General features: G+C 49.0%; 1 protein-coding gene across 1 annotated transcript in view; it reads right to left on the bottom strand.

The window, feature by feature from the left end:
- The window catches only part of TG (thyroglobulin), a 239,070-nt gene that overhangs the window by 136,651 nt on the left and 84,756 nt on the right, over window positions 1-17,663 (bottom strand). The window contains exons 30-35 of the mRNA XM_060115916.1: window positions 13,922-14,059; window positions 12,887-13,063; window positions 11,355-11,466; window positions 10,282-10,361; window positions 9,436-9,579; window positions 2,187-2,249 (exon numbers count right to left, since the gene is read on the bottom strand). Coding sequence (XP_059971899.1) covers window positions 2,187-2,249; window positions 9,436-9,579; window positions 10,282-10,361; window positions 11,355-11,466; window positions 12,887-13,063; window positions 13,922-14,059 — 714 coding nt within the window. The remainder of the gene's footprint in view (window positions 1-2,186; window positions 2,250-9,435; window positions 9,580-10,281; window positions 10,362-11,354; window positions 11,467-12,886; window positions 13,064-13,921; window positions 14,060-17,663) is intronic.

The following is a 17,663-nucleotide window of genomic DNA, read 5'->3' as shown; positions in this document are numbered from 1 at the left end:
CCATAGACTTTGTGTGTGTGCGAAGGGAGATGTGGAATTCTACACCTTTTCTTTCTTTTGTTAGTAACTCAAGTCCCAGTAATACAAATTTTAGCAAAAACAGACTGGAAGCATTGTAAAATCACCTGAAGACGTTTATGTATTGATCTATTCCTATTTAATATATGCATTTGACATTAGGTATGGAAGTTTTCTTTATCCGTAAATTTAATAAATGATATTTTTAGTGATAATACTGATGGGAATACATGATAATACATGATAATACATGATGGGAAAAAAAACACTTTGAGGGACTTCCCTGGTGCCGCAGTGGCTAAGAATCAGCCTGCTAATGCAGGGGACACGGGTTCGATCTCTGGTCTGGGAAGATCCCATATGCGGAGCAACTAAGCCCGTGTGTCACAACTACTGAGCCTGTGCTCTAAAGCCCGCGAGCCACAACTACAGAAGCCCAAGCACCTAGAGTCTGTGTTCTGCAACAAGAGAAGCCACCGCAATGAGAAGCCCGCACACCGCAAGGAAGAGTAGCCCCCGCTTGTTGTCACTGGAGAAAGCCCGTGCGTAGCAATGAAGACCCAACACAGCCAAAAATAAATAAATAAATAAATAAAATAAATTTATTAAAAAAACAAACAAAAAAGAGAAACCACTTTGATTCACTGCTAGTAAGTCTGCAACTACAAACAAGTGTTTGGGACTAATTTGGCAATATAGATCTAGAGTCAAAAAATCTAGAGTTTTCAAACCCAGTAATTCTGCTTTGGAGAGTCTGCCCCCAGGAAATAATCTCAACATTGGAAAGAGCTTTATGTACCAAGGTATTCGTGTGGTATTTTCATAATAGTGAAGAGTCAAAAACAATCAAATGCCCAGAAATAGAGGGATGAGTTAGTGAACGACAGTGTGTTGACCTAGTAGGATAATGTGACAACTGTGCTTGATCACTGTACTGTCTTTGTTTCTTCATCACCAGATTGGGTGCATTTTAAGGGGAAGAACATAGACAGATGAATGAATGAATGAATGAATATACACATGCATACATAAATGGTTTAGACATATATGACTGTTTGGAAATATACACATGATGCAATATTAGGTAAAAACAAGACACATAACACTGTAGCAAGATTACAACTACTTTTCCATACAGAAAAGTCTAAGGAGATTAGGAAATAAACCGATGTATGAACTGACATGGAGTAACTTCTAAATAATTCTGTGATTTTTCCTTCTGTATTTCAGCATTGTTTGAATTTTTCTGTAATTAACAAATAGGACCTGCCCCTTGAGGTTGGTGTGAAGATCAAATGTCTTAGATGTGAAATCTTTAAGTGCTTAGACATCGATATTCTGTACAGAATGCTCAGGAAAAAAATACACACAAAGTCAGCTCTTTTAACTGAGGGAAGGAAGTGACAACATGGTTGAGGACATTTATACTCTCAGCCCAGCCTTGATGACAAATGATTCTCTCCTACACGAGCTACATGTTGTCCCTTCAGCCAGGACCATAACGACAGACATCTAGTGCCCCTCAGACGTCATGTCACAGGACAGGAATGATGAGAGCCCCTCATTTCCTGACTAAGGGGAAGCAGAAAAGGGACATGCAGTGAAACCCATGCTGCCCTGCCTGGTCCCCCGGCGACCACCGCCCCGCACTTCCTGCTGCCAGATGGGGTGTGTGCGGTGGGGACAGTGCCATGTGCAGAAGGAGATGGCAGCCTCAGCCCAGGTGGTGCTCCTGGGATCAGGGTCAGTGCCCGGCCTCAGATGTCACTGTGCTGCACAGGGCACCGACGGCTCGGAGCCCTGACTCCTCTGCACATGGTTCCCAAACACTACTCTTCCTGACACGGCCCCGGGGTTGTGCAGGCCTAGTCATTACACAATAGGGTGCAACAAACCTTAGAATGAAAATCAGGAGGACTGGGCCCCCACCCCACCCTGCTTCCAGTTGGATGCATTCTTTGGCTGGCGTTTAAATTGCTGTGAGTCGGTGTCCTCATCTATAAAATGCATGGGGTGCTGGCATTTGCTCTCTCTATGCATGTGTGAACTGAGAGGGGCTTGAGTTCATGGATGTGAGAGGGTCGTGGGAGCTATAAACTATGGGACAAAAGCAAGGAGAAAGATGAGGCCGCACCACATAGGAGAAATTAAGAAGACAATGAACTTACCGTTCTCTGTGAGGGGAGGCAAAGCCACCGAAGGGCAAAAACTGGAAGCACCATTTTGAGCAACTGAAAAGAAGACAAAGGCAGCCCTTTAGCTCTTTTTTACCCTTTTGATCATTGAGTCCTGAAAGGCAGGAATAGAGGTCCAACTTGGTGACAGAAAAGTCAAACTTGGAAGGCAGACAGTGGGCCCACGGTGCCCGGCACCACTCCCACGTGGTCAGAACGGGCTAGGCTGTGCTGAAGGGACGTCCTGACATCTCAGGGGCTTAAACCAACCTGGCACCACACGCTCACTGCAGCTGGGCTGCTTTCTCTCCTCTGTGTCACCCTTCCTCAAGGCCCAGGCCGGGGAGGCGCCATCAAGCCCCTGCCTCACAGACGCTGCGGCAGGGGACCTCACTCCTGCTCTCACAGCTTCGCCGACGAGTGACACACAGCACTCGTCATCTTCACATGGCTTTCCAAAGCCAGCAGTGAAGAAGTGCAGACCTACCATGTTCCAGAGAGTGAGCACCCAGAGACACACAGTGAACAAGTGAAACCCCCACCACCGTGGCTTAACTGACTCACTCAAGGAGGGCACTTAGCCTCTCTGGGCCTCAGTTTTCACATCTGTACACTGGGGATGACACAACACATGCTGAGAATCACTGTAGGCATGACAAGAGGTAGTGTAGGGCCAGGCACAGGGTGAGAGCTCACTAGACGGCAGCTATTCACCGCATGGCAGGTGGACGGAGCCTGGACTAGGAGGGCAGACAGACCTGGGCTCAAACCTCCACATGCCTCTTAGAAGCAGGGCAGATGGACAAGTAATCTGGCTTCTTCTGTACCCAGTTTTGGTGTTGGCACATGAGGATGATGTCAGAATTAAATGAGAAACCATGCAGACCCAGTAGGTGACCCATGAGTGCTCATTATCCCCTTCCCCTTCCTCTTCCCTTACTGAACAAATCAAACTCTTCACAGCCTCAGCCTCCTTTCCTTCCAGTGGCCCAAACTGGGAGTGCTGGCAGATCTTCTCCCTCTCTGAGCTATGGTGTAGCATGGCCAGGGGTCAAGGGTCATGGGTGGGGCCCACAGTCAAGGGTCAGTGACCCAGGGTGAGACTGTGTGACCTTGAGCAAGTTGTTTCACCTCCCTGTCCTCAGTTTCCTTGTCTGTAAAATGGGGGTGATGACAGTACCTCTCTCAGGGTTGTGAGGCTTAGATGAGTTGTTGTATGTAAAGCTTTGGGCATACAGTCAGCACTCAATAAATGCCGGCCACTATTCACTCTTAATATCGCCCTTTCATAGTGACACACCCTTGTCCTTGACTCTTGGCCCTGTCTGCCTCCATGAAAAGCCTCGAGTCAGAGTCATGCTCTATTCTGGTCCCCGAAGTCCCGGTTTGGGTCCCCTCCCATCCCATCCCCTCCGCCGCCTTCCGCACTTTGGTCAGACATGCCACGACCCAGCCTCCCTGAGTTCTCGAGCCCCCAGCTGTCATGTGTCTCTCCTGCTTGACTCCATCTGCCTAGAGGCACCTGCTCCCGGTCATCCTTTTATGGCCCTGGTTCCCAGCCTTTGGCAGACATTGGAATCCCCTGGAGGGCTTGATGACACACACCACGTTGGCCCCATTCCCAGACTGTCTGGTTCAGCAGGTGTGGGCTGGGGCCTGAGATCCGGCGTTTCTAACAAGTTCCCAGGTGATGCTGACCCTGCTGGTCCAGGGACTCACTCTGAGGGCCGCTGAGCTAAGGCTCCTGTCACCCTACATGCTGTGAGCTCCTCCCACAAAACTCAGAATGACTCAGAACCACCCACCACGCCCTACAGCACCCAGGGGGCTAGCTTGTTTATTTAAATGTCCATCTTTGCTTTCTCAGAGCAAAGACCCCAAGAGTCAGTGCAATCTTCAGAAAACAATCTGATGAATCTACATCGAGGGCATTCAGATGCCCACACCCTTGGACCCCGTAATTCTGCTTCTGGAAATTTATCTGGAAATTCAAAGCAAGCTCGGTTTGCAAAGGAAACATTTATACAGCACTAATGAAACACTGGAAACTGTATACGCCTCATGCTGTGAGAACAGTGAGGCGAGCTGCCGCACATCCTCAGGGAGAATCGCTATGTGCGCGTCTCAGCCAGGCGTTCACCACCTCGTTCTGCGGCTGCCGCTGCTCTGCTTATCCTTCATCATCCTCCCTCAGTGTTTCCTGACAGGGGGCTGTCGGCCCTTTGGGTGGGACCTTCTTCACTGTACAGAAATAGCTGAGCCCTGAAAGTTCTCAGCTTCCCTGGGCCCCGGGGCACTGAGCCTCAGCCCCTGGGAGGGACTCCATCCCTGGGGACGCCCCTACAGAGAATCATACTGTGCAACCTTGAGCAAGTTGCTCAGCTAATTCATGCTTGTTAAACAGGTGGATGGTAACCCTTCTGCTTCCTCCCAGCTCTGCTTTCAGTGACATCAAGCTGGTGGCTTGAAATGGGCCGTGGCTGGAGTAGTTACACCATGGAAAGTGGCAACCGCTACAAAACTACAAATCAGGGCCTCCGCCACCCTCCCCAGTTGTAACACATTTGCCAGCACAGCAGAGAATGCGGGTAAGGATAGACTCAACCTCATCACGTTCTTTGGGAACCAAATAAGATGTTGCCTGCGAAACACTAGCCTAGCCCCGGAGCCCACTCCGTGCTAAGTAAATGGCAGACACTCCTGAGGGGATGTGAGTGATGATGTGAAGAGCGGGTTGCACAGTAAATTCTCCTACGTGTGGTGGTTTCTACGTGGGCTACAGAGGCATAATTAGAAGAGCTGGTCATTTCCTTTCCATTTCCCATATCTAAAATAGCTACAGGGTCCACGTACATTTGCTTAACAGAAGAACAAAGGAAGTGTGAGGCTTCGGTTGTTTTTTTTAGATGCCGCATTTGACTTTGTAAACAAACCAAAGACCCTGCCCCACTTGCAAGTCACGCACAGCTGCAGAGCGAGTGGCAGCCCAGTTCTCCTCTGAGAGCAGCAGGTACCAGTGCCCCAGAGGCCGCCCCCTCCAGGCAGCCCTGAGCTCTGGGGCAGCTGGACTGCAGAGCAGCCTTCTTCCCCTGTACTCCCACCTTGGTTGCTAAGATACTTCCTCGTTGGGTCCTGCTGTCGGAAAGGGGCTGCCAACAGCCTCATTTGCATCCATAATTGCTTGGCCTGAGCCTCTCAGTTTGGTGCTCAGACCCATGTAAATTTCTGTTCTCTGTGGACAGCAGTCAGAAAGCACAAGGCTGCAGGCTCTCTGGGGGCCCCTCTGGGCGCTCCCTGCTCTGGGTTTGTGCCTCTCTCCTGGATCCTAGGAGACTCAACTCCCACTTCTGATCTGAGAACACAGCCCGGTACCAGGGTTATGTTGCCCGTGTGCAGGTCTCTGTGTCCCCGGGGGCTCCAGGGCAGGACCACGGCCACCCCACCCACTATCCTTACGCAGCGGCCACTGCACCCTTCACCCAGCTCTCCTTTATCTATGCCCAGATTTTCCCCCAGAGTGGCTTTTGCATAATCCCTTATAGAACAAAATTTCTTGCTCCCCTTTTGTGCTTCAGAAGCCCCCGTGGGTCCCCCACACCGTAACACAAGCCACAGGGCTGAGTAGTTCTCTGATACGGAGGGAATAATTACCTCCCGGGGAGGGGATAGGAGAGTACCAGCCCCACAGGCGTCGTAAGTGAATGCAGGGAGAGTGCTGGAGAGTTGTTTCTGACATTAGTAAGTGCTTGAGAGATGTTCATGTCTCTCACTTCTGCCTCTGCAGCCAGGCTAAACGCTTTTGGGGAGGACCTTCTACCCCTGATGCTTCCACGGTGTTTGACACATAGTAGGAGCTCAACAAATAGCCCTTCCTTTCCCCTTCCTCAGTGTCGTTCTTCAGAAACAGGACCTGTGTTACCCTCTTTGGGTCTGGCTCTCAGCCTGCAGTCAAATTGGGGGTCTGTGCTCATCACTCAACGGAGATGCCAATACACTAAATGACCAAACCATGGATGTGAAGGGAGGGCAAAGCCTATTAACGGAAATTCTTTGCAAGAATTCCTTTTCAAAAAATCCGTGTCTCCTGTGCTGACGGAGAGGTTATCCTTCAAGGCTCAGGTCCCTCTCTGTGCAGGCTTCTCTGGCCCTGCAGGGGCCCTACTTCCTACTATTGTGTGTGATTGTCTAATACAAAGATAAGGATGTGGGGAAAGTAACGATGATGTCAGCTTGCCTGTTGGGACTTTCCAACGTCACACTAGGGTAGTTTTGTCTACTACAGAAAACAGAATACACGACCATCTAAGGTTCGGAATCCAGAAGATGAGTGTGTTTTGGCTCAAAATATATCACAAATCAGAAGGTGGTTTTGCACTAGGTCAATGTGACCCAGCGGAGAGAATGGTCTAATTTATCGAACCAGTTTCCCTGAGTAAAGTTCCTTTTCTCTGCCTGGGTCTTAGGAGGAGATAATCCATCAAGTCTTAAGACTTACCCCACCACCCGCCTTGGGTGGTGAAGATGACTTAAGGGAAGAAGACTGACCAGTGAGGACCTAGTTCGTCTCTGATGGACAGTCATGGGTCACACCAGGTCACCAGAACCCCTGACAGCTGGCCCTCTTCCTCCCATTCTTCTGAAATGGAAAATTCAGAACCACTCACACCAGAATGTCCATAAGCCATGTGCATCCCGAGCTGTTTTTCACCCAGGGGTCCGGAGAGACTGATGCCATTTTGGCATTTTTAGATTTTTCTCCCCACTCGCCCAAACACTGAAAGCAGGCAGCATGCAGGGTGAAAAGCTGCCTGCCTGGGCAGCTCCAGGCCAGCGGGCCAGAGCCTGCAGGAGGTGGTCCCTGAAACATAAAGGAGGGTGTAGGAGGCTTTCAGTAATGGATTTCCACCACTCTGAAGCAGAATTAATTTCTTGTTCACATGTTCCCACAGCACTTCATGCATATGACTGTTCCAGTACTGAGCCTGTGATGCTACAATTAATCCTACGTGCCCGCATCTTCTTTACTAGGATGTGAGCACCTAAGAAAAAAATGACTACCTCTTATTAACCCCACGTTTCCTAGTGCCCAGCACAGTGCATGACCCAGTACGGACACTCAGTAGAGTTTGAAAACTTCTAGATTTACAACATGAGCAATCCAGAGCTAGAATGGCTTATTTATTTACAGTCTGTAACTCCTCCATAAGTTGTGAGTGCCTGGAGGACAGGAATCATTTCTTATTCCAACTCAGCCATATAACATAGTGAATATGTCATATGGCTGAGTATAGCCATATAATATGGTTATATGGTTGGTTATTTGGACCCAGTTCTTTCTGACTAGGTCCAAAAATTCTGGGTCCAAATTCTGTCATTTACCTGCTATGTGTGACTTTGGGCAAGTGACTTAATCTCCCTGAACCTCAGCTAACGGTGGTTATGAGGATTAGGTGAGATAATACTTATAAAGTGCTTGGCATCCAGCCAGGCACACAGTAAGAGCCCAGGGATTAGAGGCTGGATTTGTAAAACCAGAGGACCCCAGGCATGGCTGACATTTGGTCAGTGTCTGTTGAATGAATTTGTAATTCCCTGCCCTGTAGTTCCTGGTCAGAACTCCTGAGTCCCCAGCCTGACCCCACAGAATATACGTTGGAAAAAGTCAGTGGTCTGTGCAGTCAGATAAAAAGAAACAGAACAGATGGAAAAAGTGGGGACAATAGCACCTTGGGTTCTTTTCCTTGCTAACTCCTGCCAAGATGTTGTAACCCTCTGATCTGATTCCCATATTTCTGAACAAATGAATTACTTCTTAGCTTCTTTTTATCCAATTCTTCCCTGAGCAATAGAAAGATGAAAAATGACATTTTCCAGCTTTTGGTGGGGTGAGGAGTTGGGAAGAGGTGTGGGAGGACAGCTGGGCAAGGAGGCATTGTGGGCTGAGAGTTCAGTTCTGAAGGCCCTAAATACCCAGAGCTGACATTGGATCTCCTGCGGGGCCACCATCCTACACAGGCATTCACTCCCCTTCCTCTATATGGCACATCCCTCCCCCCTAAATAGAAACCCACTGAGGATGTTTCATCATACACTCCTGATGTTTTTCTTAAAACAATTTAAGATGTTACAATAAAATAAAAATAATAAATAGAGTGAACTCAGATCAAGTCACAGGATGCTCAAAGTAGACATCAGCAAGGAAGATTTTTTTCAGCCTGGTAACAATCAACCCCAAAAGACTCTGCCTTGAAGCCACAGAATGTCTCAGGGATTAGTAGGCTCAAGAACAAATGTCAAGGACCAGATTCCACCAAAAAGCCCCATCCCAAGCCTCTCGGGTTGGACATAGCTCTAGAACAAGAGGTCAACCTACTGCTGGTTTCGTTTATTAGTTTTATTTTTTCAATTTATTGGTCAACTGCTTGTTTGGTCAGTTGAGTTGAGCTGGGGGAAAACCATTCAGGCAATGTGTCCAGACAGTTTCACATACAGTCACCCATGCCATATGGGAGACCTGCCAGCAGGCAGCAGGTAAAGGGGAAGAGTGAAGTCTGGAGTCTTGAGAGCTGGGTTTGCGACCTGACTATGCTTCTTGATGGCTATGTGGTTTGGGTCAAATAACTTCCACTGTCTACACCATACTCTCCTCATCTTAAAATGGAGGAAATAATGTCTACTCTATGGAGGCATTGAGTAATACATTGTATAACCCGTGTAGAAGCTCCAGTACACATGTAGACACACAGTGGGCACATGAGGAATGTCAGTTCTCCTCACCTTTCCTGCTTTGGGCAAAGCATTGTGTTGGGTGATATGCAGAATGTGAAATCAAAGTTACAGACCTCTAAGCTTCCTCCAGGTCAGATATCCCATTACTCTCATTGCTAGGGCAAGGACCAGGCCAGGACCAGACTCTCTCCCTTAAATTTAAAGCTTGAATACAACCACCAAAACCATCTGGAGCAGACTGATGAAGACAGTGTCACACTGAAGACGTTGTCCATTCACTCCTGCTGAATACAGCCACGGAGCTGAGACCTAGTTGGACATCTTTCCTTTGAGTCTACAAGCAGACTTCCAATACATTCCTTTTCTGCTTAAGTTAAATAGAATCTGCCTCTGTTGCTTGTACCCAGTGAATCCTGACTAATCTCCTCCCGGGGCCAAGGACATCATCCTAATATACAGTTGAGAGGCAGTCAACTAAAGATGTCCATGTAGCTGTTCGGAGAATATCACTTACCAGGCTTCTGGTACCATCCGAAGGGATAAGTGCGGACCTCAGTGTGGGGAGAGCCACAGTCCAGAATGCGCCAGGCTCCTCCATTTTCCTCACTGCACATCTGAATTCCCAAGCTGTTCAGAGTCAGGCATGTCACCTCCCCTCCTGGAGCAAACAATAACCAGGAGCAGGGAAATGATCATGACAGAAGATTCTAACGGAATGAGAGAAATTCTGCAAACTCATTCTTCAGCAGACAGTGGAGGTGCAGCACGCTATCCCAGTGCCGATCTTAGTCACTGATGAAAAACCCGCTACCTTAATGAGCTTCTGATCTAAGAGGACATCGATGGAGACAGCACAGACCCATCGTGTGCCTAGGGCTATGCTGGGGCTGTGTTTGCATCATACTCCTTGGTCCTCACTCAGCCCTAGGAGGGGGGTAACATTTCTATCCCTATTTACAGATAAGGAAACCAAGGCTCAGAGAGATTAAGTGGCTTGTCCAGAATCAAGATTTAAATGCAGATCATATGGATGGATCCAAAGTTCACCCTACCAAGCTGCCTGACCCACGTCTTGAAAGCTGAGCAGAAGACAGCTAAGTGAGCCATGGCAGGAAGGCTCCTTGGGTCAGGGAGAAGAGTCGTGTAACGCTGACTGGGCACTGGGCCAGGAGCCATGTCCCAGTTACTATGTTTACTAGCCACCTCCCCTCTCCAAGCCCCCACTTCCCATCTGTGAATGAAGGGCACTCCTCCCCACCCACACGAGGAGGTGCTGAGGATTAGATCAGACTGTAGATGTGAACGGGTTTCCTAGACTGTAAAGTGCTGTATGCAGACCAGAGGGAGTTACCATTATTACCTTTTAACTGGGAAACGTTCAGAAAGCCAAAGCCGGTGCAGCACGGGTCCACGTCACACAGTCGTTCACATTCGAAGAAGCTGGCGGAAGGGGAAAAGAGCAGGCCTGAAGGTTTGTGCCGGGCAGGACCTATGGGGCGGGCTGAATCGCTACCACTGACTTCTGGGGGCCTGCTCTCTATGACGACCCTTTCCTGAGTCCAGACACACCACCTCTGCTCCTGCAGCCCCCATCCCAGCACCAGGGTCAGACTGATCCCCGTTTCCCACCCTCCTTCTTGTCCCGCTTCCTGTCGGCATGGGTGGTGCCCAGCCAGAACTCAAGGCAGACTATCCTGTATCATCTTTTAATCTGCATTTTCAAAAGCAGATCTTAAATGCCAGCAGCATGGCATAGTTTCATAAACCAACAACACTTCATAGATCAACAATTCATAGATCAATGACTCTCAAATTGTAACTTCAACAGGGGCAGCTTAGTTAAAACTCAGATTCCTGAGCCCCCTGTAAATGCTGATTCAGTAGGTCCAGGGTAGGACCCAGGAATGCAGTTTGTAAAAAGTCCTCCTGGTAATTCTGATGGGTGAGACCCACAGACTGGTGGAGAGAAACATCACCTTTAATGAAAACAACTAAATTACAGCTGACTAATTAAATCAATAATAAAATATATTTTTAAAATAAAAAATTAAATAAATTAAAAGTCCTGATATGCCTATGGTCCCATTGAAAGTTCTGCTTGCTCTCTGGATTTTGAATGCAGCACAGGAAGACTTTGCTGATCAACTTTATTACAATGCTTGATAACTTGTATTAATTGATAAAACTGGGTCAGGGTTTCCCTTTTGCATCAGCTGACCAGATATTCGGGGCTAAATGTTGTGCTATTAGTAACTGACCTTAGCCATGGTTTTTAGATAGTTACCTCCTTATTACTTTTTTACCCTTTGCTTTGGGTTTTACAGTCTTTTATGCTTGTGCCTTTAACTGATATTATATCACCATCTTTATGAAAACAGAAGGGTCTTAATAATAAGTATTGCAGTGGGGCGGGAGTGAATGGAAACAGCTTACCCATTGGAAATGGATTTGTTGAACATGGGCACTTTGTTTCTAATGGAAATCCCCATCAGTTTTTGGAACGGCAGGCGAGTGTAAAAATTCTTCACCTTATCTTGCAGTACAACTACACAGAGGGAAGGAAGACATTATATTATTTAAGGAGAGATGTGCTGTAGCCATAAAGATACTTTTGTAGGGGGACAAAGGTATACGAACCATACTGAAAGCTTCCAATTAAGATGGCATATTAAACCCATGTACTTACAGTCTGCTCCCACCCCAAATCTCACTAAAATAATAGTAAAGGCATATACCCCCAAGGCAAAAGAGGATAGGAGAGGGGAGAGAGAAACAAATTTTGGAAGCTAGGAAAAACACAGAGGAGTAAAAGTTGACCTAATAAATCTAAGAAAGCTGAATTCTCTACTTTTCTGTGGGAAGAACTGAGAAGCAACCCCATACACCTTCTGGAATCCCCAAAAGTTTCAGTATCAGCAGCACTGGGATGAAAGTGAGCTAAAACAGAATGGGCTGGGAAGCTTCTGCAGAAGCAGTTAGGTCTCCAGAGGCCCTCCTCTTTATTCCACAGCCAACAACTGCCCCTTCCTACCATGGAAGGATAGGGTCTCTCGGGGGTGCCAGGTTGAGTTGTAATGGAGGGGGTACCACACCGAAGCCGGGGATTTTTTTCCAGTCAGTCTACATGGTGAATATTGAGTTCCCCTAATTTTCCAATCTTATTTGGCATCTAAACCACAAGCAGCTGGGCTCACGCCCCCAGGCCAGATATTACAAGATTCCTCTGGAGGAAGGGCCTAGACATATGGACGTGAGGGAGTCCCCAAAGGGTGGTCCAATTAGATTATCCTACAAAGAAAGCCCAAGTCAACAAGCTCCCACAACACACTCGGAGCTTCCCAATTAGCTCCTGGGCCCCTGTCTTACATTTAAGTGGAAAAATCAAGGGTCACCAGATACCTGAGAAAGGCCTCCAGCAAAGAAGATAGAACAGTAAATGAAAGATCTCAGCATGATGGAAGAAATGAAGACTGGGCAAGGTGAACCCCCCTCCACCCAAAAATTATCATTAATGTTCTCAAAGGGGTAAAATCAACTTCTATCTTGTTGAAGCCACAGTCGTTGGGATTTTCTATAATAAATAGCCAATTGGAATTCCACCTGCTATGTGCAAAAAACATGATTTCTATGAGCAGTGGGATTCCAGAGTGAGATTATTCTCTCTAGTCAATGTGATGCATTTCTAAATGCCTTTGCATCTCTACAAGAAGCCTGGGTAGCTTTACTTTTAGACTTTTTTTTTTTTTTTTTTTTTTTTTTGGCCACTCCACACAGCCTGCAGGACCTTACCTCCCTGACCAGGGATCGAACCCGTACCCCCTGCAGTGGAACCACAGAGTCTTACCAACTAGACCGCCAGGGAAGTCTATTTTTTAAAGAAGAAGAACTGATCTGGATATCTGTAAAGCTAGAGAGCCAGCAGCCCACTAAAAACACAGTTTGGGTTGATCCAACCAAGCGCTCACCTTTCTTCCGGAAGAGGGCACTTGGCCTGCGGGGCAGGATCAGTCTGCAGCCTTTGGGACTGGACTCCATGACATCATCACACACCTGGGCCTCTGGGTAGAGGGTGCAGGTGAAGTACAAGGGCGCACTGTCTGTTACCTCTGCCAGCTGACAGAAAGAGGGCTCCTGGACACAGCCTACAGGCAAGAGAACAGTTGGGTGTTAGTCCTTGGGAGGCCAGCAGTGGAGGGTTACCTCTACAGGACCTTCTGGGAGAAATGCCCTGTGGGGACTCTTCCCAGGCAGGGAAGAGGCTCAGGTCAGTCAAGGCTGTCCAGTCTGGAAGGCCCAAGAAAAACACTAGGGTTCTCCTAGTGGAGGAGAGGGTCATGCACGAAACAGGGAGTCCAGGTGGCTCTGGAAAAAGGCAAAGTCCAAGAGGGTGAGGAGTTAGCTGGAAACTCAGCAATATGGGAGCAGAGAGGGTAAAATTCCATTGGATCTTCCCAGGACCATCTCAGAGGCAGTCAGGACCTCAGACCACAGGCCACAGGATGTAAAATTTGGTGGCATTGTGAACAATCTCCCCTGTTCCCAGTCCCGTGTCAGACTTTGCCACTGGCACACGTGAGCTCCCTAATGGGGAGGCATATGGCTGATTTTTATTTTCTCATTCCCAAGGTGAAACACAAGGCCTAGATCATAGCACCTTCGCAACACAGCATGTGCCTGTTAGGTAAAGGATGGATGGATGAATGGATGGATGGATGTATAGATGGATAGATGGATGGATGGATGGATGGGTGGATGGATGGATGGGTGGATGGATGGATGATAGGTTCTGAAAGCAGAGTAGAGACTAACTACATGATTAGCTTCTTGAAGATATGGGTTATGTTCTATCTTCTGTATCACCCATGACACTAACACTGAAGTGACCCCTGAGTTATGCTATTGAATTTGATCATATCTGTGTCTCAAGAGTTTTTAAACTAGGCCTGAGATGCCTGACCACAGAGTGGAGAAGAAGGAGGATGAGGTCTAAGGATACTTACGGGAAAGACACCACTGATTTGCCTGCTGCAGTGAAAATAGGTGTTTGAAAAGCCAGTGCTGCTGGCTGGGCAGGGATCGGTTTCCATTGACAATGACTTGGTTAAGGTCCACAGGGGAGAAAAGCTCTGTTGTCAAATCTGAAAAAGACGGGGCAAGTCAACTTCCTTTGCCTTTATCTCCATGGTGAAAATCTCTGTCTCTCTGTCTGTCTGTCTGCCTCACACACACACACACACACAAACACACACACACACACACACTTGCAGGCTGTGTGAGGCCAGAGCATGTCTGGAGTCAATAGGGTTGGGAGTCTGGTCAGGCAGGAAAGATTCAGAAGGTCCCAGAGAGTCCTAAAAATTATGGAGTTGCAAAACCTTAGAATCTTGGTTGGGGAGAAACTTGGGAGCCATCTGGTTTAACTTTTCACCTAAGGCAGAACTCTTCCACACGATATTTCTGGCCGAGGTCCCTGCAGCCCTGTGTGACATGTCTGTGCCCACCGCAGCCGCCCACCCCATCATTAGGAAGTTGAGGAATCAAATCCGCCTCTTCGTAACTGTGAACCACTGATGCTCCTTTTGTCTTCCAAAGACACATGGAAGTTCTAACTTCCTCCCAATGGCAGCCTTCATCTGTGAAGACAGCTCTCAGCTCCACTCAGCCCCGGACTTGAAAGTTCCAGCTTTCACATCCCCCACCTCACCCCACCCCCATCTTTCTTTGTGTCTTCATACGCCATGATTCTGGCTGAAGGCTCTTCTTGGGTACACCACTGCCCATGGGACGGAAGTCCGAGCTTTCTTCTTGATCCGGGCTCTACCTGCATTTGGAGCCTCATCTCTGATTGCTTCAACTCACACTCAAGAAACATGTACATTACACTACATTAATCGTGTAGTTAATCGCTATTCTGCTCCCAGAACACTGGTAATTCCAGCTCATCACCTCACTGCTTGCTGCCCCAGGACTACTGTCCATGCTCACTTGCCCTTTACCCGCTTCCTTGTCACCTGCCTGGTCCTCCTGTGCTTCAAGGACCAACATTGCTCCCTCCTGCTCTGATGTTCAGTGGCTCTATAGAGAGGGTCTCCAGCGTTGAGGGACCCAGCATCCCAGCCCAGGAGTATGGGCACATTTCTGCACCTCATGAGGGCTCTGACTTCCCAGAGGGGCTTTCACTGGGGGCATAAAGCAGATCATGGAATGAGCTGGGGCAGGTTTACAGCATCCCTTAGCTTGGGGCTCTGGAATGAGGGGCTCTACAGCCCATGCATACCCCACGTTGCCTTGGACTGCAGCATTTTCTCAGAAGCCCACTCTTCAGGCCACTTAAAGCAGGCTCCCAAAGGCTGGGTTTCCTCACCAACAACTATCACCAAAGGGGATAAAATTGTATGAGGTCTGGCAGGGCCAGAAGCTTAGTGCAAACAGAGACCCCAGGGACCGTGTCGCCAGCCCCCGCTCTGTGCAGCCACCGCCCTTTGGGTTATTGCTTCCCATGCTACTGTATCATGGCTGGTTTGCATGCCTGTCTCCCTGCTGAACCATGCCTGGAATAGGTAGGAGCACACACACCACCCCTTAAGACAGCAGAGGAAGAAAGGAAAAACAATGTAGCCAGCCTAGAGGCTCACTTGTAGATCCTGGAGTCACACTTTGTCCTCAGAGCCTCTGCACAGGCTGCCCGCCTTGCCTGGAACTCCTTCGCCCAGGTGTTCTCTGGAAATGCCTGGCAGATCTTCCAGGCTCCTCTGAGAAGCCCGTTACCTGCTGGAGGCTGCCAAGCATCCTCCCTCCCTGCAATCCCTCTGCACTGACATTCCATCGCAGCCCTCACGACCCTGGCCCGCCGTGGCTGGCACATGGGAATTCTCACCAGCCTGGGAACTTCTGAGGGTACCAAGTATGTGCACAAAAAATGTCTGCTGGGTGAAAGAATGGATACTGTAGCCTCTCAGTTTATCCCTGATGCTGCATTAGGAAGAATCCATTTTCGACTAGTTCTCTCAAAACTTTGCAATCCTCTTGAAGGCCAGGAGGCCAATAGGGGGCTGCCAGCTGGGAGGTTGTTCTCTGCTTTTCTGTGTGTGTCTGAGACACTTGGAGTAACTGCAGTAACCGGAAGCAGAAAGGGGAACATTCCTCGCTGTGCTGTGACTGGGAAAGGCCCTTCTGGGGAGCACGGAGGAGCACCGGCCAGGGAAGTGAGCCCCACTGCAGGGGAGCCCATCAACGGGGTTTCTCCTGCAGGGGCGTTATCTCCTCCAGTCCAGGAATGTAATCAGCTGGGAAGGGGAAACCCAAGCTGGGCTTTGTCTATTCACCCTGAAGCCCTCCAAGGTCTTCCGGTGGGGGTAGGAGAGGGAGGCTTTCCTGTGGGAATCATGTGATAGCTTTGTAGATGCGCCCGGCACATTGGATAATGACAGATTTTACAGAATGTTCTCAAGTACCAGGAAAACATTCACATTTACTTGGCCGTGAGCAGTCTGGCTACCGCTCAGAGGTGCTGCTAAGGTTGGGGATCTCCAACGTAAATGTCCCCAGGGCAGGCTGGCCTGCAGGAGTGTAGGGTGCTGGGGGGTAGGGGCAAACAGGAGAGCTGCACCCCATGGAGGGGGCAGCTCAGCTCAGCTCGAGGGTGGTCGCCAGGCAGAAATTTGAAGCCCACGCTGCTAGAGCTTTTCCTCTGTTTTTCTCTACAGAAGCTGGAAATCTGAATTTTTATATAAAATCTTCCAATTTAAAAATATTGGTTCCGTTAAATAAAATCAGAAGTCTACTCTGCAAATCAAACAGAACCCGTCTGCCCTGTCCGCCAGGGGCCACCAAGACTCAGCTCTCAAGTCCATGCTGTCTGCACCTGGGAGCAGCTTGTGTTCTAGAAGAACCTGGGCCTTGGAGTCAGCTGACCAGGGTCTGAATCCCAGCGTGGCTGCTTTCTTAGTGCTGGACCGGCTGAAGCGAGGTCTACCAGGCGCTCTGAGCCCCGTGTTGCTCATTGGTAAAATGGGAAGAATGACAGCGATGAGCAGGGCTGTCATAACGTTTGTGTGGTGATGGATTTAAAGCGCCAGAGGCAGGGCCTGGCACCCAGGAGTCTCAAGGGGGAGCGGGCTCACTGCAGCTCCCCTGCCTGGTGAGCTCACTCCCCCTGTCCCCGTGGCAGCAGAGAAACCTGAACAGCAGCCATGGGCTTGGGAGGCTCCCAGGACACAACCAATATGCCGATTTGCCAGTGCAGGCAAAGATTGGACAGGAGAGGGGCCAGGTCTCTGTGCAGGAGGGACCCAGCTAAATGCCTGCACCTGAGAACAAGAAGGGGAAGGCTCCTGTGTGGGTGCCCACTCCCCCACTCCCCCCAGCTCACTGGCAAGACTGAAGCTGCCACTACAAACCTCTGAAGGTGCAGAAGGGAATAGCTGCTAAGGCATTTGGACGGGAATGTGCACCGTGACCCTAGCACGACCCCCAGCTGGGATCTGCTGTCCGACAGGCAATACAGGAGGAGAGATGGACTGGGGACAGAACCTTCGGGAAGGCTTGCTATGAGCCAGGCTCGGTGCTAGGATCATAATCCCAACTACCACGTAATAACAGCTACCGGTTTTTGAGCACCTGCTCTGTGTCACGGCAACTTATAGAATTACATCCTCTAATCCCGTCTCATGGGGACTGCTATTACTCTCATTTAAAGAAGGAGAAATCGAGGCTCAGAGAAGATGACTTGGGGTTGCACAG

Source organism: Mesoplodon densirostris, chromosome 13, assembly GCF_025265405.1.
Source record: "Mesoplodon densirostris isolate mMesDen1 chromosome 13, mMesDen1 primary haplotype, whole genome shotgun sequence".
Taxonomy (NCBI): Eukaryota; Metazoa; Chordata; class Mammalia; order Artiodactyla; family Ziphiidae; genus Mesoplodon; species Mesoplodon densirostris.
Note: the sequence above shows the minus strand (reverse complement) of the source record. Positions and strands in the feature narration are given on the sequence as shown.